Below are 26,441 nucleotides of genomic sequence, written 5' to 3' on the forward strand. Positions count from 1 at the left end.
CAGCTAGGGATTATCAAGTCAGATTTGAACTCTAGGCCAGGCTCTCAATCCACTTAGTTGCCTAACTGCCCCCAAACTTCATTTTTAAACATATTATTTGCCTAGGGTCACATACCTCATAAGGGTTTGATGCAGGATTTGAATCCCAGTCTTTTTGCCTGAATCTACTACAAACTCCAGTATACCTCTTTGATTTTCTAAGCTTTTAAAGTGTATTGTCACAATTATTAAAGTGATTTATGATTAAAGAAACTGACATCATACTCGGAAAAAAGTAATCAAGACAAAGAAAACATTCAACAACTTTTTCTTTATATATTTGTCAGTAGCTGTCACAAATTATAGCTATGAGTGTTCATCTAACATTTATATCCCAAGAAGCTTCAGAGCATAATTATGCAATTAATTGTAATGGCGAATGCATAAACTGACTATTTAAAATAAAGAGCCTTCTGAAAATGCACTTATGGCTTTTCAATTTCATAATAAAATTAGGATAGCACATTTGCAAAACAAACCTAGGAAACCTGTTAGGATGTTTTCTTTAAAGTTTCATCTACTTTGTCTCCTTTTCTCATGGTCAGATTCCTTTATTTTTTCCATGAGATAATGTATATAAAGTGCTTTGTCATACATAAGGGCAATATAAATGTCAGCTCCTATCAATATTACTTTGACTCTTTACTAATTGCCACACACTTGTCACTTCAAAACAATGTTTCTTTCCCATATCTGCCTTCCCATGGAACATTAAGAGAGACACTGAGATTACTCAGCCAGTTTCCTGGCAACACAATGTGATGTCAAACGTGAGAATATAAATTCTCAGGGAAAATTGGGCTCTCACAATTTAGAACAGGAGTTACACTAAAAAGAAGTCCTAGCTTAAATTATCTATTACAAAACATCTAATAAAATACCTGACAAACTTGATAATTTCACATTTCTATAAGTGCAAAGTGTTTTAAAATAGCATCTCACTTGATATGACAGTTTGGAAAGTAGGTGCTATTATTATCCCCACTTTTTCAGATGAGGAAACTGAGGAAGAGAAAAAATTAAGTGATTTGCCTAGGGTCCCAGAGCTAGTAAGAGTCTGAGGCTGAATTTGAACTCAGGTTTTATGGATTCCTGATCCAGAGCTTTATTCACTTTACCATTTAGTTTTAAAGTAATATTGTTTTTCTCTTTCTACAACTGACTATCTTTTTTTTCTACCCCTTTATCTGTAAAAGAAAAAAATGAATTTTTGAGATCACTACCTCTTTGTTCCCAACTCTCTGCAAAGCATCGCCCAAGTGGAAATAAAAACGTCCATCATCAGTGCCAGGGTCACCAGATTCCAGTCCTTCCTGGGGAAAAAAGTGAAAAGAAAAAAATCTTAGTTTTATTAAACAGAGAAATTTTAATATGTAAATTTACCACATTCATTAAGCTACATACAAGAAAGCAACAGCAAACAAGGAAAAGAAAAAGCTAAAGCTAATTACACTCACTCAGTTAAGAGCAGTTTAAAAAGATTGCAACATTTCCACTTTGCAGTTAGCTTACAAATCAAAATTTACAACTCCGGACAAACTAGACATCACAGTCCAGATCTTAACAATAAGGCAATCACTATTAAGGGCTAGAACTGGTCATAAAATAAAGAAGATACTTCTCTGTGGGAGCGATTATGTAGTTAAGCCTGTAGTCTTTTCTGAGAGATTTAAGGTTCTTCCCTGTAGGAAAGGATCTCTCTGGTCGTATTTCTGCCAAATCCCTTTTTCTTCCCCTGAATTCTACCCTATCAGCCAGTCTTTAACTATTCTACTTGAACCAAAATACTTAATTACCCTTAGAATGTGTGAAGTGATATGGAGACAACCAAAAGATATATTCCTTTTCATTGGAAATAAATTCAGGCTGAGCTTTTGATAAAATCACTTAGAAAAAAAATGCTACAAAATGGAAGTAAATTTGGATTTTAGAAAAGATGGTTTCTCCCTAGCCAATTCCCATTTTAAAATAGAAGAGATTTAAAACTAGAAGGGTCTTTGGAGATCTCCTACTCTGACACTCTCATTTTACAGATAAAGTAATTAAGACCCAGAGAGGTGAATTTATTTGTCCAAGGTCATACCAATATTATGTTGTAGAGACAATATTCAAAGTCAGGTTTTCTGACTCTTAAATTTACTGGTCTTTCCAGCTCATGATTTTGCTCCATTTTCCATTATTCAATTCAATCAATGATTAAATTCCTCCTATAGGCAGAGCTTAGACAAAAAAAAAAAAAGACATAACCCTTCCTTTCAAAGACCCCATATTCTATTGGCTAAAAATGAGGAACAAGTAGAATGGAGGATGAGAAATTGAAAAGTGGAAAAGAATAAAAGGACATTAGTTTCTGGAACTGCACCCTAAATTCTCCATATTTTAGGAGATGACTTCTTTTAAAATTCTATTTCCCTTTCCTAGGAACAGAGCATTTTATATATAAAAATCATGGTTCTTATAGTTGGTGCCAGGAAGATTGGGCTTCCTGTCCCATCTCTTCATAAACTGCCTGGGGCAAGTCTCTTAACTAGGTAACTCTCAAGACTATAACTTGAAGGGAAAGTGTTAACCTGCATTGGCAGAAGGCATTTCTTTATGTGGGGCATGTGGGTGGCTCAGTGGATAGAGGACCAAGCCTGGAATTAGGAAGGCAACTCAAATCCAGCCTTACACACTTACTAGTTCTATAACCCGAGTAAGTTGCTTATCCTTGGTTTGCCTCAGTTTTCTCATCTGCAAAATGAGCTAGAGAAGGAAACAGCAAACCACATCAGGATATTTGCCAAGAAAACCCCAAACAGGTTTTCTTGGAAAAGAGTTACATATTACTTAAAAAACTAAATAACAACAATTTTCTTATACAAGAATTCCTTACATCAGTGAACTCTCAGATCCAGTCTCTATCCCTATTGTTATTATTTTCAGAATTACCCTTGTATTTCTGACAAGATGTTGTAAATAAAACTATATAGATTTTTTTTGTTTTACAAATATATATATAGAATTTTGTTTTACAAAATGAAAGGCAGCCCCCAAGGAGTACAGAGCTGGTTTTGGGGAGGGGAAAACATGGTTTTGTGTTCCCCTTTGGATATTTACTAGCCAAATGACCTTGGGCAAGTCACTTAATATTTAACATCTTAATGCTTGAGGTAACTCTCAAAGGTTCTAAGTGGCTGAACAAGTACCTATCTGCAATGGTAAAGGAAGTTTCTTTATTCAGGAATTTCCTTTAATTGGCAGATCCCAGGTCTAGTCCATATTCCTATCCCTTTGTGTTACAAAGTAGGACTCCTACTGCAATGGTAGCAAGAGTGTTACATTCATTTAATAAATGGGGAAGCCTAAAGAGTCTAAGAGATAGTGTTGAGAAAGGACTTATGGACAGATGGGGAAGTCAACACAAGAGCCAGCAGATGAAAGAAGTGTGTTCTACCAGATTAAAGAAAGTAGAGGGATAATGCATAATAAAACCAGAAAGGTAAGTTGGAGACAGGTTTTGAAGGGCTTTAAACATCATAGAGGAGAGATTATATTTAACTGGAGAGGAAAGAGAGAACCACTTGGGCTTATCCAGTTGGAAAGTGACTAGTTCAGATTTATATTTTAAGAAAAACACAATAGAGTACATGGTCTAGAGTGAGGAAGCACTAAGTAAAGATGATGAGGCTCAAAATAAGAGGGAGTAATGAATGAAAAGAAGGGGAGAGATAGAAGTGCTGGAGGCAAAGATTTGGCACTGAAGTGATATATTAGGAGAGTGGGAATGACAACTCAAGGATAAACACCAAATATTTTTAACCTGGAAGACTAGGTGGAAAAGGTTACCCTTCAGAAATGGAGGAGTTTGGAAAAAGAGAGGTTGGAGGGGAAAATAATAAGTTCTATCCTGGATAGATTGAGTTGTGTATTGTACCTCTGGTTAAAAATTCCAGTAGCCATTTGTAATAAGAAGTAGGGTAGTACAAGAGAGAGAAGGAAAGGGAACCCATGACAGAGTCCTGTATCTCATGATGCTTTCATGCTTTCTTACATGTTCGAGATGACACGTGAAATCTTTAAGATCTTTGAAAAAAGTGTGACAAATCAAAGTATCATTATGCAGTTTACCAGCTAACCAATGCCACTAAGACCAATATAATTCTGGCCACATCAAATGCTAACACAGTTTGAATGTTCTGGGTTCTCAGGTCTTATTTGGACAGTCTCATTTTACATATGCAGATAGCACCACCTCCCAGCCCATGGCAATGGCCAGTAAAGTGTGTGATAGTTGTGTTTCTTATGGAAAATAATGTGTGTATTGAACTAATTTTTAAAATGCATTAAGATAACTAATCATTTCCTTTTTTTATCCTTTGTCATTTCCGAAAACAATGACACTACTGATTTGTTTTCAGAACTTTCTCCTAACATATTTTCCCCATATGCTCTTTGATGTCTACAGTAAGCATTTTTGTACATAACACTTTCAACTGTAGGGTAAATTCATACAGTGCATTTGATGGTCACAGGGAGAGGGTACGTATCTTGATGAAAAGACCCAGCAGCAAATGTCAATCAATTAAGAGTGCATGCCAATCAATTCATGATGCATAATCAAGGGCATCAAATGACTCCAAGGAATTTCAAGATGAAAAAAAGAAGGGCAGTGACAGTTACCTTCAAATAAGGGATGCTCTCAGCAATCTTGTTCTGTGCTTTCAGGATAAAGCCATAATGCACTTTGGCAAAGCCATCATTAGGAGTCACATTCAGAACCTGTTTCCATGAGAACAAAATAGAGGATCGTAGTTAAATACAAATTCTAGAAATGACTTCCAAAACATTTTAAAGGTTGACCTTGACATGTTGGCAATTATATTAGAACAATAGAGTTTAAGGGGAAAAACAAAATAATATTCTGTCCCCCAAAACTTCATTAACATTGGCTCAATCATTTATTGCAGCATATAGGATATTAATATTTCTGGGCAATAATTTTAACAGGGATAATTTTTTTACCTACAGGAAGAATAGGCAATTATTGAAATTAGCAAGCTCCACCTTCCGTATTATGTAGCTTGAAAAAATATGATTTTAATTTTGTTTCTAGTGATTAGGAACAATCAACTAAGTTTATGATGGTTACAGATGACTCAGATTTTTCAACAGAATAAATGAAGCACTAGAACAATTATGAAGAGTTGGCATTTTATTTCCATTTCCTCTTTGCTACAACCTCCCCCACCCTATCATTTTACAGGAAAACTTAAAAAATTTTTTTTCATGAATTAGTGGAGGAACTTTGGTATAAAATATGTGATCCAAAGTAGTGTGCAGTATTATACATGGAAGAATTATCACACATCATATTAATTAGGTATAGAAATAAATTATTCCAAAAGTTCCTAATGAAATATTAAACTACTGGGGAATCAGGAAATAACCCTGTAATTATTTCCCTGTTCTAAATAACTTAGGGAAAAAACAAAAGGAAATTTGCACATGAGTCCTAAAAAACTAACCCATGTCCTCTGTGCCTATACAGCAGAGAGATACATGCCTTAAAAGTCAGAGAACCAAGAATTAATATATATTTTATACAGTTCTAGAAACACCAACTCATCATCTCCAGATCCAAGAGCAGCAGTAATTACACAATGGAACAAGAAATGGGATGTAACTATTTTTATACAGGATAACAGAAATTAAATTATACTAGTTTTTTTTAATTATCTGAAGCAAAGTTCTTGGAGGTAATATTATACAAAATGCTCTGCAAACGTTGAAGCACTACACAAAGTCAATTGTTGTTGTTATTATTATTAACAAACAGAGCACCTTTTCCCATCGGGATATGCTTTAGGTAAGAAAAGAACTCTGTTTTGACTCATCAGCTTGGAAGTGGGAAAGGAAAGAATAACAACTCCAAAGGAAACCACAGCTCTGGGATGTGATAAGAAAACATCACATCCTACTCATGCTTCACAGAAGTTATCACTAGAGACAATTAGGCCATGATGCATATAATTACTTCTGTATTTAGTATAATTAAATATAATTCTGTACAGATGATTCTTAAGATGAACTAAAAGGCTTCCTGTCTCTGAGACTCAGTACTCTAGTGATAGAGACCAACTACAAACATTCCAAAAAGATTTAAATAAATTGATGGATGACAGATTCATTACGAGCTATTAAGAGAAACTAGGATGCTTGGGATGGTTCCCTAATCCCTTACAATAATATCAAAGGGACAAACCAGGCTCTTCTGCAAACACTTCCCTTGGTGTCTTTATCAGAGCCCTGGCCATCATTAAAGGCAGAGTGGGCCTAGAAACAAACAAACAAACAAAAAAACACTATTCCCAAATTTTTGCAAAGATGACATTGGCTATCTTGTTAAGGGCATTAGCAACTGGAGTTGCCAAAATGAGATTTTAAATGAGAGATTTCATAACAAACACACTAGCTTCAACACTTTTTATTTCATATATAATCAAAATTCCAAATGACTGGTAGATATTTAAAAGTCAAAATCTTGCTTTAAGTTCATTGTGCAGCAATATTGGGGGTTTCCCTCTTAATTCCTGTGATTCAATCCAAAAAAAATTTTTTAATGAGAAGATTGTTTTAATAGTGTAGTCAAGAGAAATGGTCAAAAACCAGAGAAAATATGAAAGGTAATGAAAATGGACCCAAGTGAAGCAGATGGAACTATCATTAGAACAGTAACTTTTCTTCAATTTGTAGAATTAAGACAGTTCCTCATTCACTGAGGTCAAGTGGCATCATCATCATCATCATCAACATTACCTACTATAGGTCAGGCATTCTGCTAAACACTTTACAATTATGTCATTTAATTTTGCCCACAGACCCATAAACAATATGTTCTCAGAGGTCAGAATTTTCCAATTCCAAGACTAACTCTTTGTCCCCTATGCCACACATCACCAATACCCAATTTTTTATATTATTTTTATTTTTCCCTAATTAGATGTATAAGCAATTTTTAACATTCATTTATTTTTAAGTTTTAAGTTCCAAATTCTCTCCTCTCTCTCCATCCTGCCATCCCTCTTAACCCTTCATCCTCACTGAGATGGTAAGCAATCAGATAAAGATATGTAAATATGTAATCATTTTTCCATACAAGCTATTTAGTGAAAGAGATCTCAAATGGGGGGAGAAAAAGAAGTTGAAATGAAAATAGAGTAAGTTTCTGCATACATTCAGACTCCAGCTCTTTCATGGAGGGCAGATGGCATTTTTTATCATGAGCCTCTGGATTCTCTTAGGTTTCTATATTACTGAGCATAACTAGTTCATTTACAGTTGTTCATCAAAATACATTGCTATCACTCTATAAGTTTTCTTCTGGTCCTGATCACTTTACTTTGTATCAGTTCATCCTACTTTTTATTTCTTATAGCACAATAGTATTGTATCACAATCATATACCACAATTTGTTTAGCTATTCCCCGATTGATGGACAACTCCTCAGTTTACAATTCTTTGCTTCCACAAAAAGATCTGCGATAAATATTTTTGTACAAATTGATCCTTTTCCCTTTAAAAAAAAATCTCTTTGGGATAAAGACCTAATAATAAGTGATACCCAGTTTTAACAAGTAAAAAGGATCCATGCTTTAACAAGTTTTAACATGTTTTAACAAGTAAAAAGGATATATAGAATTAAAAGAGAATCTTCAATGCTATCTAGACTGACTTCCTCATTTTATAAATGAAGACGCTGAGACTCAGAAAGATTAGTATATGATGGCTAAGTGATACTAACTTTTTTCAGATCTTCAAAATCTATAAGCAGGTTAATTTTGGAAAAACATGCAAAGACCTACATGAAATTATCAATAGTGAAATGAGAAGAACCAAGCAACATTATATACAGCAACAAGAATAAAATTTGAAGAATGACATGTGGATGTCCAGTTCCAGAAGAAGAATTGATAAATAGAAATAAGTAAGACATACTTTAATATATACATCTATTTTTTTTTTTTGTATGATACCTTCTCTAATGAGGGAAAGAGTGGGAGGGAGTTAGATGGAAACTTAATTGTAACAAACAAATAATTTCAAAAACCTATTTAGTATATTATTTCTTTTATGCCTTCATAGCCTGAAGGAATTATTAAATCATTGATGCAGGTTTGGAAAGGATCACAGAAATCATTTACACAAACTTTTTATACAATGTACAAACTCTTCTTTTGCAACATTTCTCCCATAAACAGTCAATGCATCATTAATATGTTAACAATTAACTTCAATAATCCTAATGAGAATTAGTTGAAGACAAAGCTAGGTGGTTCAGTGGATAAAGCACTGAACCTACAGTTAGGAAGATATGAGTTCAAATCTACCATCATTGTATATGCTGGGCAAGTCATTTAATCTATTCAGTTTCCTCATCTATAAAATCGATATAATAATAGCTACCTCTCAGGGTCATTATGGAGATCAAATGAAATAACATTTTTGTTTGTTTGTTTTTAAATTTTGAATTCCAAATTCTCTCCCTTCTTTCCTTCTCCCCCCCTGGAGACAATAAACAATCTGATATGGATTTTACACATGCAATCATTTAAAATGTTTTTCCATATTAGTCACTTTGAGGAAGAGAGAGAACATTTATAAAGTGCTAGGCAAACTTTAAAAAGCCATAAAAATGCTTGATATTATTATTATTGAGAGAACATTAAATGCAATCCCTTTTTTTTCTTGGAAAAGAAGAGATTATAGTTCTTTTAGGCTTATGTGATAGACTAGTGGCACAACTAATGAGATGGAAGTGAGTATAGACCATGTGTCAATATTTCCTTCCATCTGTTGTGGTGTGTCTTAAAAGTCTATTGAATCTTTATAACTAAGACACAGGAACTTTGATGTTTACATTTTTGGTTTTAAAAATAAGTGTATCTTATGCAACAGGAAATTAATGTCCTAACATTTTAACATCACAAAGTCAATATTGTGACATAACATGTTGAATGGTATTGAGAATCTGAATCTAAAATCAGGAAGTTGAAAGAAAGCAAAATTTAAGGGAAAAAAAAGTAAGAAAAGGAGAGGAAATAAGAAATTAGCATAATTTAATATATGAATAGAACATATTATTTATATTTAGTATTAGAAACATTATGACACAATCCAGAATTAATCTAAGAATTTCATTTTTCCAAATCTATATTGTGAACTTCTCTACCACTATCCTTACTCAGAATTTTTTTTCCCTTGGAAGATCACTCCAGCCCTGGAATTCCTATCTCAGAAATACCCTCTGTTCTTTCAGTCTTTCCCTCTGACTGGATATCTTCCCAGAATCTCCATTTAAGGGGTGGGAGAATCCTCTGGCCAATATTATCTATTATTCTCTCCAACCCTTCTCCCCATTTTTTTCAGCTTCCTTTTGTATCTGTAAGCTCCCAGGGGATAAAATTTATCTTTCTTTTTGCTTATATATGGATTCCCAGCACTCAGCACAATGCCTGGTACATAGTTAGAACTTAATCATTGCTTGCTAACTAACTGACTTAATGGTAACATAAAGTCATTTTTTTTGTTGGTGTTGAGATAGGTAACACTTGAAATTCCAAAAAGGTAGTATTTCATAATTTTAAATTCATTTATTAACTGATTAACTCAAGAGATCCTAAACTGGTCAGCTGACTCCCTTAACAATCCAAAGAAAAACCCAAAGAGAGCAATCTTCTCTCATGCAGCTCTACACATACTCCTCCTGAGCTCATCACACAGTCTCTTCCCTGGATATCCCAGGACTTCTCTGATTGGAAAATAGCCCCTGAGGAGGTGGATTTGGAGATCTCAACTCCTTCATTAATTCATCACAGTAAGAAGCATATGTTTGTCCACAGAAAAAGGACACCAACACAAAGGTGGCTGAGTCAATCCAACATGGCTGCAGGGCTTGCTGACTTGCTTTAATCTCTCTCCTGGGTCAGAGTTCATTCTACCCTTAATCCTTTTTTCCATTTAAGACCTAAGCAAAGAAGGGAGGTCCCTATACTTTTCATAGCCTCGGGGAGAAACTTTTTCATCCAGATCCTAGACTCAGACTATTCTTGGAGGAAGGGGTGGGGCTAAAAGGAAAATAATTTCACAATTCAATATTGATTTTCCACAAGTATAAAATGTTTGTTTACCTCTTCATAAACCTTCTTAGCATTGTCATTGTCACCAATCAAGAGATAACCTACTCCAAGGTCATTCTTGAAAGAAGTTTCATTAGGAAACAAATGAACCAATTTTTGAAGTGTAACCAGGGAGCCTCTCATGTGACCTGATTTGATTGAAAACAAAAGAAGAAAAGTAGGTTTTAATATATTCAGTTTTTATAAATCATGCGAGATCACTCAATGAAACCTGAAGGCAGATAAAACGTTTGACTAAATAACACAGAATCAGAGAACTGGAGAACCATAAGAGATTTCAGTGGACACCAAATCTAATTCATTTGTGAAGAAATCCCTACTCTGACATGCAAAAAGTGGTCAAATAATTACTCTTTAAAGACCTAAAAAAGATCAAGGCTAAATTAGCCTTGCTGAAATGAAGAAAGGAAGAAAAGAAGGCAGGAAGGAAGGCAGGAAGGAAGGCAGGCAGGAAGGAAGGCAGGAAGGAAGGCAGGAAGGAAGGAAGGCAGGAAGGCAGGAAGGAAGGAAGGAAGGAAGGAAGGAAGGCAGGAAGGAAAGGAAGGAGGGAGGGAGGGAGGGAGGGAGGGAGAAAAAGAAGTAGAGAAAAAAGAGGGAAAGAAGGATTTATTAAGTAACTATTATATACTAGGTGATGTCTTAAGCATTTTACAAATATTAACTATTGAGGGACATGAGTACTATTATGATCCCCATTTTAGAGAAGAAAATGAGGCAGACAAAAATTGAGTGACTCAGGATCACACAATTAGATTTGAATTCAAGTTTCCTGATGCCAAGTCCACCAGTCAGTGTTGCCCCTGAGTCTTCTTTTCTTCAGGCTAAATATGCCCAGTTCCTTCAATTAATGTCATATGTTAAATTAATAATAATAACAATAACAGCTAAATATTTATACACTGCTTCACAGTTTGCAAAATACTTTACATCTTGTTTTATCCTCATAACAATTTTAGAAGACAAGTGTTATTCCAACTTTACAGATAAGGAATCTGAGGCAGTCAGAGGTTAGGTGACTTGCCCAGGGTCATATATTTAAGGAATTTCTGAAAATGTATTTAAATTCAAGTCTTCCTGACTCCAGATCTAATACTTTATACACTGTTCCCACCTAGTTACCTCATGAGTCATGAAATGAAGACCCTTCAGCATCCTGGTTGTCCTTCTTACAACATTCTATAGTGTGTTGATAATAACACAATCCCTACCACCACTGGAAAATGTGTGGCTCCATTTTGGGAATTCCTTATTGTTAAGACAGTATTTTCAATGGCAATGCTTATCCTGGGGATATTGGAAAAACAGGAATTCTTAGGAAGTTCCCTTCTCCAATATTTTTCTACATTTATATTTTAGGGTTTTATTTTGTGCTACTTTCCTTTAAGTTGCTAAAAGGTACCTCAACAATTTTACTGCACATCTTCCCTTTTGATAGATATTCCTGGAGGGAAAAAGCCCAATCTATCTATTCCATGAGCACCTAAGAAAGCATTCCTATTCTTAAGTCTACATTGAATTTAAAGTTCAGGTGTGTTCTCAGTTTCATGATGGTAAGAAATAGACTTGGGAAGCATGCCACATTTTCTAGTATTATATCACCCTCTGGTGGGAAATAGTATGTACTACAAGAACCAGGTCAAACCATACTGGAACAAAGTATCAATGGCAACTCAATTTTGACTCACTAAGAACAAAAGTAGTTATTCTCAATGAGTTTTGGGGTGTTGATTGAGATTATTCATTCATGGATTTTTTAAGTGACAAGGATACAAGAAATCTATTTCTGAGCACAATTATTTATCACGACACTTAAGAAGATAAATAACGAGAGGAAAATGTAGCAATGCTGTTTCTATAGGAAGAAAAACAATATAGGCATGTAAAAAGGTCTGAGTAAAACAGACTACAGATTCCATCTGAGCCCAAAAGGAGACGTGGCTGCCAAAACATCTCACACAGCTCTCAGCCATATGAAGAGAAATATAAAATCAAGAACAAAGGAGGCAAGAATCCCATTGTTCTCTGCTCTGGTCAGACCATACCTGGACAACTATTACAGTTTGCTTTGTGTATCTTCTAAAGAGAGAAATCGATCAACCAGAATACAATCCTAGGAGAGTGACGATGACAGTAGAGGCTTTGGAAAAGACCTAATTTAGGGGAAAGGTAGGTCTAAAAGTGACCTCTAAAGTCTTGTTCAACCCTGGGATTCTATAACTCTATTATAATTGAAACCATGTTCTATGAGAAAAAATATCAAATGTATGTTCATTAACTATATATAAATATATATATTCAAATACCTATATAATGATAGAGAATTCCCAATGAGGGTTCACTCTACCAACATAGATTTGAATATGTTTTACAGCTTATATATCTATGGAAACTCTCTACTATGACGTTTGAGTGACTTTCCCAGAGTCAAACAGTAGGACTTGAACCTAGGTGTTACTGACTCCAAATCAGGCTTTCTATCCACTAAAGCTTCTTTCTACTATATGATATATTGCTAAATAGGAGAAATGGTCACAAATAAATAGAATGAATCTTAGTAAAAGGGAATGTAGGTCAAAAATCCTGATAAGGTTTCAAAAAGAAAAAAAGCAAAATGGGAAATAGCCAGTTGTATATTGGATAAATACAGAACAGAAAGTCTTTGGAGTAATAATTCATGATTTGGCCAAGAATTAACAATGAAGTTTGTAGCTGTGACTAGCATAGCATTAATGTATGGAAATGGGGAAAGAGTATTTAGGAACTCTATTATTGGCCATACCTAAAGAAAGATTTGGGCAAGATTTGATATTTTAGGAAAGAACTACAAGTGAACAAAACCTGGCACCAAGGAAGCAGTCTTTCTTGAAAGTAAGAGTTTTAAAATACCGACATATTTAGGTAGCAAATGGCAGTCATGAAAAACAAGACAAATTTAAAATCTTCTGGTTTGCTTAAATGTGATCCTACCTGGAGAAACACACACACACACATACACACACACACACACACACACACACACACACACAACACAAATATATAATAGGTATGATTTCCCTAGACCTCCCATTTGTAGAGTTTCTTCCCTCCACCCAACCCTCCTGCAATAACTTTCTATATCTCCTTTAGAACACCTGTTGAATTCTACTTTAGAGCTTAACTTCTTATATTAAAATCTCTTACTGTTCTCAAAATAGAAATATTACTGGGAAGATACCCAAAACCAATACTCAACATTTTGTTCATCCTGTCTGAGGGGATTGCAAAAACACCTGCCAGACCCAAGGGGTTAGTTTGGTTTTTTAGATTTTTTTTTTTAGTTTTAGATTTTTATTTCAAAAATAAAGTATGGCAAATAGAAATGTTGTAGATACTAATGGATGTTTTCTAAGACAATTCAGTTCAACATACCCATAGCTGCTTACTCTCTGTTGGGCACTACACTAGGTGCTATGGGCACAAAATGAGCCACTCCTCTCCTTAAGCAACTTTCACAGTTTAACTGGATGGAGGGAAGCAAGGTAGGGAAGTACGATACATCAACAAGTACAACTCAAGGTAGAAAGTGAGAAGTAAAAAGGAAAGATGCAGAAAAGTTCTTTGAAAATATCTAAGGAAAGATCAATTCTTTTCCATTAGATGCAATAATTAGGAAAGACTTTTTCATTGAAAAAAATTATTTAATTAATTAATTTAGAATATTTTTCCATGGTTACATGATTCATGTTCTTTCCCTCTCCTTCTCCCACTCCCCTCCCATAGCCAACAAGCAGTTCCACTGGGTTTTACATGTATCATTGATCAAGACCGATTTCTCTATTATTGATAATTGCACTAAGGTAATCGTTTAGAGTCTACATCCCCAATCATAAGGGAAGACTTTATGAGAAGATGACATCTTGTCTAGGTTTTAGCAGAAGTGTATGATCTCAGAAGGCAGAAATGGGGGTAGGTGGAGGTCTTCCAGGAAATGGATATAATCTGTGTGAATTCATTGAGGCAAAAAAATACAGAATAAAGTAGAAGAACAGATAGTTGTCCAATCTGGATGGAAGACAGAATGTGTGATGGTAAAGAGAAATAAGGTTCAAAAAGGAGTGCTGATCCAGAGTTACAAGGTTCTTGAATTCTAGTGAAACCTTTTGTACTTTATCCTGGAGTATAAAAAAGTGTGCTGTGGATAGAGGAACACATTTATTATTAGGACAAATAATTTAACAATTAAGTGAAGAATGGACCAAGGAACTCCATGTGAGTAGGGTTTGTGTCATATTTATCTTTGTGTCTCCTTCCCATTCATATCAAAGCCTAATAGAGGGATCTAAATAACTGCTAAATTGAACAGGAAAGGGAAGCTGATCACAAGAAGACCAATTAGGAGGGTAATAGGATAGTCTAGGTGAGAAGGATTAATCTGGCTATGAGAGATAAGTAGCAGAGATGACTATGAGAGATACAAGATCTCCTATCTACTAGAGATAGAAAAACCACAGATGGGACCTAACAAGTCTTTGGTCATGGGGGTTGGGTTTTGGCTATGCACTATGGATTTGGCCCCAGGTGTCTGAGAAGATGGTGAAGCCATTCAACAAAGGAGGAAGCTGAGGTGGCCACAAGATCTTAGGGGAATGATGAAGTTTGTGTAGAATTGCCTAGAAGGGCATGAAAAATGAGGGAAAAGGAACTTAAGGGAGATCCTGGACCAGGTTATAGAGATGTAGAAATCATCTGCAGAGAGGGACTCTAGGAGAAGACATTAATGAAGAAAAGTGCAAGAGGACAGCTAAAGACAAAACCTTGGGGGAACATCTGAACTTACACAACAACAAAAGTATCTAATGAATTCTTTACTTTCTCCCTATTTTGGAGGCATTTTTTTTTTATGTAGGTGGCATATGGCTAGAATTCTGGAACTGAAATCAGGAAGATCTGAGTTCAAATCTAATCTCAGATATTTACTGTGTTACCTTTAGTCAAATAACTCAACAGCTGTTTGCCTCGGTTTCCCTTAACTATAAAATGAAGATAATAGCACTTACCTCCTGGAGTTGTTGTGAGTATCCAATGAAATGATATTTGCAAATCACTTAGCAAACTTTAAAGCACTATAAAAATGCTAGTTATTATTGCAATCATTATTATTAACACTAGGCAAGCTATTTAACTTTTAAGTGCCTTCCTCGTTTGTAAAATGAGGATAAAACTATCCATATTATTTACTTCCTGGTGTTGCTAAAAAGTTCAACAAGTTAATGTAAATAAAGCAATTTTACAAGCCTTAAAACACTATATAAATAATGTTCTCATAATTTTTAATGGTACACCAACCAAGAAGGCACCTGACCAATAACTGTTGGCTTAGAATTACTTTTCCCAGCTTATTGATAAGTGCATCACAGAAAATAGCATCAAAGGTTTAATTTAAATTAAGCTTCAACATACTTGTTGCTTACCCTTACCTGCAACTGTCAGAGTATGAGACTGGTACATTATTGATATGATTTTTTAAACTATTTTTTACAGTAGGTCTTTTGCCTTTTTGGGGGGTAAAAATGCTAAAAGTATATAGCTTTCTAAAATGTATAGGTGAATAATTTTATGATTCTTTAAACCTATTTATCACCTTCTTTCCCCTTATTATTTTACTCCTTCTTATAAAAGTCAGGATTGAGACTTCGGTTTTGTAGGGAACCTTCATAAAACTGGATAGATAATCTACCCAGACTCCGTATTAGAGCTGAAGCTTCTTGACTTCATCTCTACTTGACCTTCAGCTGTTTCCAAAGTCAGGCATTTCATGCTGACCTGATTTCCATCTTTTAATTCATTTACTGTTACCTAAAAATTGCTGCCTCTCTGATTGCCGCTTCAGGCTGAGTTTTACCAGGTCAGCAGGGACGTTTGGCAGGTCAGCTACCTCCTGGTAAGTTTCGATGGCTCTCTTTAGTACTTCGTTGCTCCTCCTCTTCTCAGCCAAATCATCTTCACACTAAATGAAACCCCAAAAATATGTTAGCATCGCAGGGTCAGCTCTGAGATAATCACAGTCCCCATTACAAAGATAATTGTACATTCTCATTAACTTTGGGCCATGCTTTACAGATTATAGCCTATCAAGGAAAAAAAGGGAAAAAAGAAAAAGAAAGATGCAAATACAAGCATCTAGTATTTCATAGTATGAAGAGATTTCAAATGAAATGAAATCTTCATAAAACCATGGAAAATTCATATTAGAATTTAGAGTAATGGGGTTGGGCTTTGTACAGGTAATGTGTGGATAGGAATTCAATTTTTAGTTTGTTTTTATTTTCAATTTGTATCTTATCTCTTAGACTGACTTTATATTGGTCCAGTAAACTATATTTTAAGGATATGGATAAGGATATCTCTTTAAAGAAAAAATATAGTAGAAGCTAAAAAAGTGATATATCATAAGAGATAAGCTGACTTTTAGAAAAACTTTTTTTTCCCCATTTGGTCTATTCTTATGATTTCATTGGGGTAGAGAATTTGATGGTGTGAAATCATCCTTTGCTGATGCAGAACAAAAACTCCTATGTAGCTTAAAATCTTAGAGACGTATCTCATACAGAGAGGACAACTAATTTACCCATAGTTGCATAGACAGTATGTTTCAGAAGTATCTCCCTGATTCCAAGCCTGGACAAAAATTATTATTTTGTTAACATAATTTCCATAGCATTTTAAATCATACCAAGCACTTTGCACATTATCTCAACTGATATAATAGGTATCGTTATTACATTCATTTTAAACATGAGGAAACTGAGGTTGGGAGAGGTTAATTGATGTACCCAGGGAACAGGTGGGTAACTGAGCCACAAGCACCTGAATTCAAATCCAGCCTCAGACCCTTATTAGCTGTGTGACCCTAAACAAGTAATTTAACTTGTTAGCCTTAGTTTGCCACTTGTAAAATGAATAAAATTGTGAGGATCAAATGAGATAATGATTATAAGGCATTTAGCACAGTACCTGACACATAATAAATATTACATAAATGTTAGCTGTTATAAGTATTTGAAGTAAGATTTCAACTCAGATCAAAGAACAATACTTTTACCCAGTATGACACCTGCCTGAATCTATGCACTATTACATGCCACCAGGCGTGTGAAGATTTCCTCCCACGGAAATTTTCCATCCTGTGGATGAGAACAATTTGTTCCTAGGGACATGAGGGTGGAGGCAGCAGGCACCAAGGAGCACTTAGAGCTTGGTGACACATCCAAGAAGGCAGCATCATGCACCGCATCCCAGGCCATCACCAGCTGTCCTGACTTTTGTCTTGCCCATGGATTTCAATGATTTTTTTTTAAACCTTACCTTCTGTCTTAGTATCAGTTCTAAGACAGAAGAGCAGCAGGGCTTAGGCAGTGAAGTGACTTGCCCAGGGTCACACAGCTAGAAAGTATCTATGGTCAGATTTGAAGCCAAGTCTTCTCAACTCCAGACGTGGCTTTCTATGGACTAAGCCACCTAGCTGCCCTAGGGACTGTGATCATTCTGGAAGAGAGGAGAAGGTGGACAACTTTGTGCAACTTTTCCTCACTTAAATCCAATGTATGTGCCAGTAAAAAAAATATCACCAGTGAGGCCATTTTGGTCCTACAAAGGACAATAACTAACTGACCATTACACTGCCTCTATGCTAATTTGCTAATATTTATGCATGCAGTAAACACATCAGTTATGACCCCAGAATTTGAAATCAAGTTCAGAAAACCTAGAAACTAACCAAAATCAAGTTTTTCATGCAACCAGTTATGTGTGTAACTATATCTTTTCAGGAAAAAATCTTCCCCAGGAGATAAGCTGACTATCCTGCTCAGAGGCAGTTAGATAATGCAATGAGTCTCAAATCTGGCATCAGATTCCTCAGTCACTTTTTGCCTCAGTTTCCTCAGCTACAAAACAGGAATAACAGCAGCACCTATTTCGCAGGGTTATTATATTTGTAAAGTGTTTAGCATAGTATCTGGCACACAGTAGGTGTAATATAAATGATTATCCCTTTCACCTTCCCTTTCTTGCTGATAAGATAACAAAAGGTGTTTCCTAAATCTCAGCAGAGATTTTTAGAGACATTCCTAAAACAGTAGAGATGAACAAATTCATCTGAAAGGTGACTAATGTAAAAATAAGCTTTTATCTTAGAAACCGAAAGTCAGAAAACAAGTGTTAGAATGACAGAAGTCTGGGTTTGCTAATAAGGAATATAACAATGGAAAGTTTGATAGGAAAAATGTGCAAGTTGGTGTTGAGCAAAGTCCAGAGGAGAAGAGACTCTGATCTTTTAATATCTTCTAAAGGTGTGGACAAATCATCTCCTGGTTTAATAGAAATCACTCTGAGAATATTTGAGCCCTTTGCTCTAATTCCATTCTACCAAACTGTCTAGTATGCAATTTGGTCACCAAAGTGAATATACTCCCTTGGAGAACAAGAATTAAATCTAGGAGGAGGTGATGGCATATCCAAATGACCACTACTTGTTATTCTTCCAAGTCTAGCTCCCATTATTAATTCACAAATTAGCACATAGTTTAGGAAGCAGCTTTTTCTTTTTTTTAATCTAGACACTTCATTTTTAATTAATTCCCAGGATCTGATAAGCTATGAGTGAACTTATTAATCAGTCTGTTAACAAACATTCATTAAGCACCTACTGTGCGACAGTTACTGTGCTGAGCAGTGGGGACTCAAAGAAAGGCAAAAAAATAAATAAGTCCCTTCCCCAAAGGAGCCTGCATTTTAATGGGCAAAGCAGTAAGTAAGTCAATAGGCACATACAAGATAAAGACAGGGTAGATGGAAATCAATCTTTAAAAAAAATGTTCTAGAAACTGAAGGGTCAAGAAAGGCACCCAGCAGATGGCCATGTTTGTGCCGAGTCTGGAAGGAAGTCAGGCAGGTTAAGAGATGGAAAGGGGAGCATTCCATAGATGGAGCCAGAAATGGAGGACTATATTTGACTTACTCTGAGGAAGCTGGTGTAGTTGGATCAATGTGGAGAAGACTGGCAATTTAGGAAGAACTTAGCTTTGGAAGAGCTTTTTTTTTTTATTTTATCTCTATTTTATTCTGATAACAAATCTCCACATAAGTTTTCTAAAATCATATGATTCACTGGGTCTCCCTCCTTTGTTCCTCCCCACCTCCTGGAGTTGACAAGCAATTCCACTGGATTATACATGTATTATCACTCAAAATATATTTAGGAAGAGCTTTAAATGACAAATTCAGTTCAATTATTTCTCAGTCATGTCCAACTCTTTGTGATCCCATTTGTGGTTTTCTCAGAAAAGATATTTTGCCATTTACTTTTCTAGCTCATTTTACCAACAAAGAAACTGAGGAAAATTAGGTTTAGCAACTTTCCTAGAAAGTTTCTATCCAGGGGACAGCTGGGTAGCTCAGTGGATTGAGAGCCAGACCTATAAATGGGAGGTCCTAGGTTCAAATTTGGCCTCAGACACTTCCCAGCTGTGTGACCCTGGGCAAGTCATTTAACCCCCATTGCCGAGCCCTTACTGGTCTTCTGCCTTGGAATCAATATATAGTATTGATTCTAAGATGGGAGGTAAGGGTTAAAAAAAATTTAAATACAAAAGAAGAAAGTTTCTATTCAATGCACCATGTAACTACCCTAAATAACAGATAGAAGACATTTGTTCTTTAAAAAACAAACCCTCATCTTCTATCTTAGAATCAATACTGTATATTGGAACCACAGCAGAAAAGCAACAAGTTAAGCAATGAGAGTTAAAGTGATTTTCCTGGGGTCACACAGCTAATGTCTGAGGTTTGAACCTAGAACCTCCCATCTCTACACCTGGCTCTTAATCCACTGAGCCACCTAGCTACCCCCATTATATTTAATCTTAGAAGTAATAGGGAGCTACCAGAATTTATTGGGAGAGGATGATATAGTCAGACCTCTGATATAGGGAAATAATTCTAGCAGAGAAGTATGCAATGGATTATAATGGGGAAAATTTTGATGCAGGAAAACCAAATATGGAACTATTGCAATGGGTGATGTTGACAATTGTGTGAGAGTAGATGTGCAAGAAAGAATGCTGTGAAGAAGGAGATTTGGCAATGGAAAGGGAGATAGTATCCTAGAAAAACCATAAGAGGACCCAGGACTGAGCCCTGAGGTCAGCAGATATGACACAGATGAATATCGAAAGAGGAGACTGAGAGAGGAGATCAGGAAGATAGAAGGAGAAAGATTGGATCTGGAAGGAGTGGAGAGAAAATAAGCAATTATTTACTATCTTCTATTTGCCAGGCTCTGTGGTAAGTATTTTTCAAATGGAGAACCAAGAAGGATCAGTGTCACAAAAATCTTAGAGAGGAGAAGACAGTTAACAATAACAAATGCTGCAGATAGGTCAGGAAGAATGAAGACTCAAAAGAGATCAATGAAAACTTTGGAGAACTAACAAAATAAAGTTTCTACACCTACAAAGTGAAGATAAAACCCTGGCACTGGAGGACTTACCCAAAGTTAAAGATACTCAGGAATCTTGATTCTGAAAAAGGCCTGCCAAATTCTGTTATCTTATCTATAGCAATGTTCATGTAAAGAAAACTGCAATGAAACTAGCCTTTCTTGAGATAAGTTATCATTTAATTAGTACAGTCTGAATAGCAAAAATGATAAAATGCTTAAAATCTGAATTATACCCATTTATTTTAAGTTCTTGACAAAGTATAATGTTCATATAATTTCAAACCTTTGAAAAATAGCCCAGCTTTATGAATAGTTCTTAATTCTTAAAAATCTACTGCATGAAACTGATAAGATATTCACTTTGAAAAATAAGCTTAATAATGCCAGATTGATATTATCAGCCTATATGCCCTATTGATAAGAGTATTTGAATAGAATAAAGGTAATAATCCAAAATTAAGCATTTACACAAAAACTGATATTGTCCATAATTAGGTCATCCACCCAAACTTCCTATGTGATATATCATTATCTACTTCAAAAATTATTTCTATTATACCATAAAGTGGGTTAAGAATATAATTCACAATTCTTACTTGTGATTCTAAGGTTTAAAGGATTTCATTGTGGTAATTTTTATTCTCATCTCAAGAGTAAAAAGATCTTCTTATTGTTCAAGGTCACTATTGCCCTGTGTTAGGTCTTTTTTTCTGAGGCCTTTATACAATTATTATAAAAGAAAAATCTACTAAAATATCCCAATATGTATTGTAGTCTACTAATATATAATGGATTATAATTAGGAAATAATTCTGTACCAGAGAAATAGCACAAAAATTACAGGAGAGCCTGATTGAGTCCAAAATATTAATGTCATTCTTTTCTGAAAAATACATAAATTTTTCCCTATGTGACTCTCTTCTCAAAAGTTCCAGACCTGGAATCAGGAAGATTTTTCTTCCTGAGTTCAAATCCAGCCTCATACACTGTGTGACCCTGAGGAAGTCACTTAAGCCTGTTTGCCTCAGTTTCCTCATTTGTAAAGTGAGCTGGAGAAGAAAATGGCAAAACCATTCCAATATCCTTGTCAAGAAAACCCCAAATGGTTTCAGTCAGACGCAACTGAACAACAACCATTTAGTGTCTTTTTTTTCTATTTCCTACTATTAACAGTTCAATTTTGCACAATATAACATTTCTATTTTTTGTCATGTTCTTTGTTGCATCATAGAGACAGTGAGTAATGCTTGAAAGAAAGCTAGGTTTAGTCTCAGAAAGCTGGCTATGTGGTTATGGACAAAGTATATAACTGCTCAGCACCTCCACAAAACATTACAGATGAGTCACCCATCTAGGTCAGTGGAAGGAGATTCCACACCAGCAATTCCTTATGCTGATGATATCACAGATTCAGATCCCTTTGAATTTTCTCCTCCAAAGATGTGGATGTGCACCTTAGACTTTTATAACAGAAAAGGTTGATTTTTGGACCCCACCAATGTTTGTGTCACTTTAGAAGAAAAATTCAAAATTATAACATACTCTGAAGTGATTTTATTAATGCCTAAATGATTATAAATCATCTTTTCCATAATTAAAGGTGTATTTCCCAACATGTTTTCATATTGGCTATAACCATCAACAAAAACTCAATCTGATTTAGTAGGGATTGACTCTGACAACATAATTCATTTCTCTTGTCCATGGTTCACATTGCTCACAAACACACTTCATAAACACAATTGAATAATTTATGAAAATTATGTGCAGGTTATAATTTCAAAATTGTTCCCCACTTACACAGAAACAATGTGGATATAATCAAATTAAACTCAGGCTATCAGGGTTGACCATCAAATGAAGTCATAATTCTCCCCTAAATTTTTTCTTTCTGAATGGGATGAAAATATATGAACCTCTAGGTCCTAACTCATTGCCAAGTTATCTCAGAGCATATAAGTTTGGAAGTTCCATGTGTAAGGTATTATTAGGTATGCCCCAGCCAGAATATCAGTAAAAAAAAAATGCAAAGTGTTATTTATGGGGGATTTCATTTACTTTTAAGTTTCAGATTTGAGGCCAGGCTTCTTCAAAGACTGTGCAGCTGGCATAGCCAAATTCACTGTTTTAATACTTCCCCATAAAGTTTGGAGATGGTTAGTACCCCAGTTAGGCAGTTTACCAAGAAATAAACTTAGTACAACAATCCAGAAGAGATAGAAGATAGAGAAGCAGAAAGGAAGTAGAGAGAAACATCCCTGGGCTATGTATTTGAGTAATGAGTAGAGAACCACCTACCCTGATGATGAAAATATTGGACTTCATATAAGAAATATTTCCTAAGGAAATATTCTCCTGCTTCTGACTGATTTTCTTTTTTATTATTATTTTTTAAAACTGATATATTTAAAAATGTTTCATCTTTGGTTTTTACACCATTTTTATTATTAAAGAGATGTCTCCCTTCCCCAGAAACCCATATTTCAACAAGGAATAATAAAGACAAATAGACAAGGGAGGGGTGTGTGTTTGTGTGTGTGTTTGAGAGTGAAACTTATATATATATATATATATATATATATATATATATATATATATACACACATACACATATATATATATGGAGAGAGAGAAAGAGAAAGAGAAAGAGAGAGAGAGAGCGTGCAAAGCAGATCTAAATAACAAAGCTGACTGCTAATTTTAAAGCCCCATGAATTCTTTGCTAGAAAGTTATCTTATTTATTCAAAGCAGGTGGTAGGAAATTATCTGTGAAAAAAATTTTCTTGGTTATGGAAAGATGTGTGAGGAAGGGAAACGTGAGTAAATATAGTAATATGCATCACAGTTAGAATAACAAGACAGATGCAAAACTAGAATTTCCTATTTATGTTTATACATACTAGACACAAATTAGAGATGACCTAGTTAAAGAAATGGGAATAAAGAAGAGAAGAGAAGTTAAAGAATATGAACACATGAAAAGTATGGAAATCATCAAAGTGAAGCTGGCTAAAAAATAATCCACTGTTACCTGAGCTTTCCCATATCGAGCTCGTGGACTCTGTGGGTACTTGCGCACCAGTTCTTCAAAGGCATTCATAGCATCCTCAATTTTTCCCTGATGGGGAAGAGGAGTTTATTTTAAGTTTAGTGTATAATACAATACAATTTTATCTTTTTTGGAACAAAGTAGCAAACTTTCATTTCATCAACACTGACGCACACTTGCAACTCATTAGAGATGTCTCAGAGGTTAACTGAATCATTCGTGTTCAAACAGCTAATATGTGTCAGAGGAAGAATTTACATCCAGGTCTTTATGACTCTGTGGCAAGACCTGCTCATATTGTTTCAAAATATTGTACACTGTTTAACAGTTATTGAATTAGCTTATAATAAAATATATACATTTTATAGTTATTTAATGTGCTTCTCAGAGGCCATATATAGGAAACCAGAGAACCAAGTCTGGAGAAGGAACCATGAAGAACTGATATTACTGTATGACCTTGGCACATAACCAAGTGACGCCATGAGCATGTCCTGGTTTCCTTTCTGGACCACTGCTAGGCTTTTCTTTGGCTTTTTTAGCACTTGTCTTTGTGCCCCTACATCCTCTCCTTACATAACAACATCATTCCTCTTATCGTGTCCCAACCAGTCAGAATGCTGACTGAAAATGAAACTACACTCAATACTGCCAATCAGCAGTGTATGTACCAGCTACCTAAGGCAAAATGTTAAACTGTGGATGTTTTATGATCACTAATCAGTTTTACTTCTGTTCTCCGTCAGCAGCTGGGCTGCCCATTTGTGTTGAAGAATTTTACCGAATGGATTAAACACATAATAAAATAAGCTGTACTTTAGATTCACATTTCCTTGGAAGAGACCTGAAGCTGTCTAGTCCGTCAGAGAGCAGAAATTCTCTCTTCAGTATCCCCAATCAGCAGTCACCTGCTCAGCACTAAAAGCCCACTAGTAACAGGGGAATTCATAGCCAGCTGCTTACTTACTCCACAGCAGCCCATTTTTAGTTTTGGAGAGCTAGAATTATTAGGAAGCTTTCTTTTAAAATTTCTTTCTTTCTAGTTTCTATTCATGACTAGCTCTGTCTCTGGATAAAAAGTAGTTATATCCTACTTTATAATTATTAGCTGAACAGAAAGTGAGAAAATTCTTTCCATGGCTGCTGAAAATATGGTCTCTGCTTTATGAGGTTTAAATATAATTTTATCTAAGAACTTAAACTTGGTCATGTTAATATAAATAAAGCCAGGAATAATGACAAGATTATCATTTTTTAAAAGGAGATTTATCTAAAAAGTTGCTTTAAAACAGCCTTTTTCCTTTAGTGAACTAGTCTCCCAGTGATTTAATATTTCAAACCCCTTCCTATGGAAAATGTTTTGAGCTCCAAGAGTCCAAATATTTGTATGTTGTTAAAATATTTCAGATCTCTGAAAAGTAACAAGAATTGTCATAGAACCACCTTTCAAAAGCCTGGAGAACCAACTCATTACCAAAGAAAGGAATGGAAAAGCAACCAGAGGACAACACTAGCATGCTCAACCACCGTACAGACAAGACATGCCCCCAAAAGCCATCTTACAGATAAGACTTAACTGGATATAAATACAGATTTTCTAAACCCAAGCTCTTCTTTTTACTTTAGGAGTTAATGTCATTAATTCATTCAAAATCACGTTAGCTAGATGGCACAATGGATAGAGTACTGGACCTGGAGGCAGGAAGACATGACTTCAAATCTATCTCAGACACATATAAGCTGTGTGACCCTGGCTAAGCCATTTAAATTATCAGTCTCAGTTTCCTCATCTGCAAAATGGGGATGATAACAGCACCTCCTTCACAGGCTAATTGTGAGGATTAAAATGAGGAATATGTAAAGTACTTAGCATAGTACTTGGCATATACTCAGTCCTGGATAAATGCTTATCCCCTTCCTTTCTTATTATTCATATAATTTATCTTTGCTGTTGTTAAAGTCATTTTTAATCATATCAGACTCCCCATTTGGGGTTTCCTTGGCAAAGATACTGGAATAGTTTACCATTTCCTTCACCAGCTCATTTTATAGATGAGGAAACTGAGTTAAACAGGGTGAAGTGATTTGCTCAAAGTCATATAGTGTATCAGCCTGGATTTGAACTCAAGTCTTGCTGATGCCAGGCTCAGCATTATATCCACTGATCAACCTATCTGCCCCCAAAGAGGACTCATCCAAGATCTAAACTTGGGACTTTTTTTACCTATATTAAATTCAAATTATAGTCACATTTGTATTAGTAAAAGTAACGACAAAAATCAAAATCATTACCAAATAAAAATAAAAAGATTATTGTCAGACAAAATTCTGAATTCTAAGATTATTTGAAGTATCTATTAATCTCTCCTCTTTCTTTTCCCTTTCATATTCTCCCAAGTTTAAGGTTAAACAGTGATACTGGATTAATTTAGAGCAAGTAGAATCTAGTTACCTGCCTTTGCAAGGTTTAGGGCAAGTAGAGAATAAAAAGGTGGCCTTTGGGAGAAGCTAAACAATTTAAATAACCAGATTTTTACATATTCCCACAAGTAATTAATTAAATAGTTATTTGAATAACCATGTCTTCTGTCAAAACCACCTTTTCTTGACCACTACTTCATTTCTTACATAAGATATTGTGTGGGAATCCATTCCATGTAATGACAAGTATCTGTTTTTTAATCCTATTCTTA

General features: G+C 35.2%; 1 protein-coding gene across 10 annotated transcripts in view; it reads right to left on the minus strand.

Annotated features, from left to right (window-relative positions):
* Nucleotides 1–26,441, minus strand: part of ASPH (aspartate beta-hydroxylase) — a 261,874-nt gene that overhangs the window by 55,418 nt on the left and 180,015 nt on the right. For all 10 annotated transcript variants that reach the window (XM_056823966.1, XM_056823963.1, XM_056823968.1 and 7 more), the window contains 5 exons: nt 23,731–23,817; nt 16,054–16,204; nt 10,210–10,346; nt 4,702–4,800; nt 1,263–1,352 (listed from right to left, as the gene is read on the minus strand). In XM_056823966.1, coding sequence (XP_056679944.1) covers nt 1,263–1,352; nt 4,702–4,800; nt 10,210–10,346; nt 16,054–16,204; nt 23,731–23,817 — 564 coding nt within the window. The remainder of the gene's footprint in view (nt 1–1,262; nt 1,353–4,701; nt 4,801–10,209; nt 10,347–16,053; nt 16,205–23,730; nt 23,818–26,441) is intronic.

This window comes from Monodelphis domestica, chromosome 3 (assembly GCF_027887165.1).
Source record: "Monodelphis domestica isolate mMonDom1 chromosome 3, mMonDom1.pri, whole genome shotgun sequence".
Lineage (NCBI taxonomy): Eukaryota > Metazoa > Chordata > Mammalia > Didelphimorphia > Didelphidae > Monodelphis > Monodelphis domestica.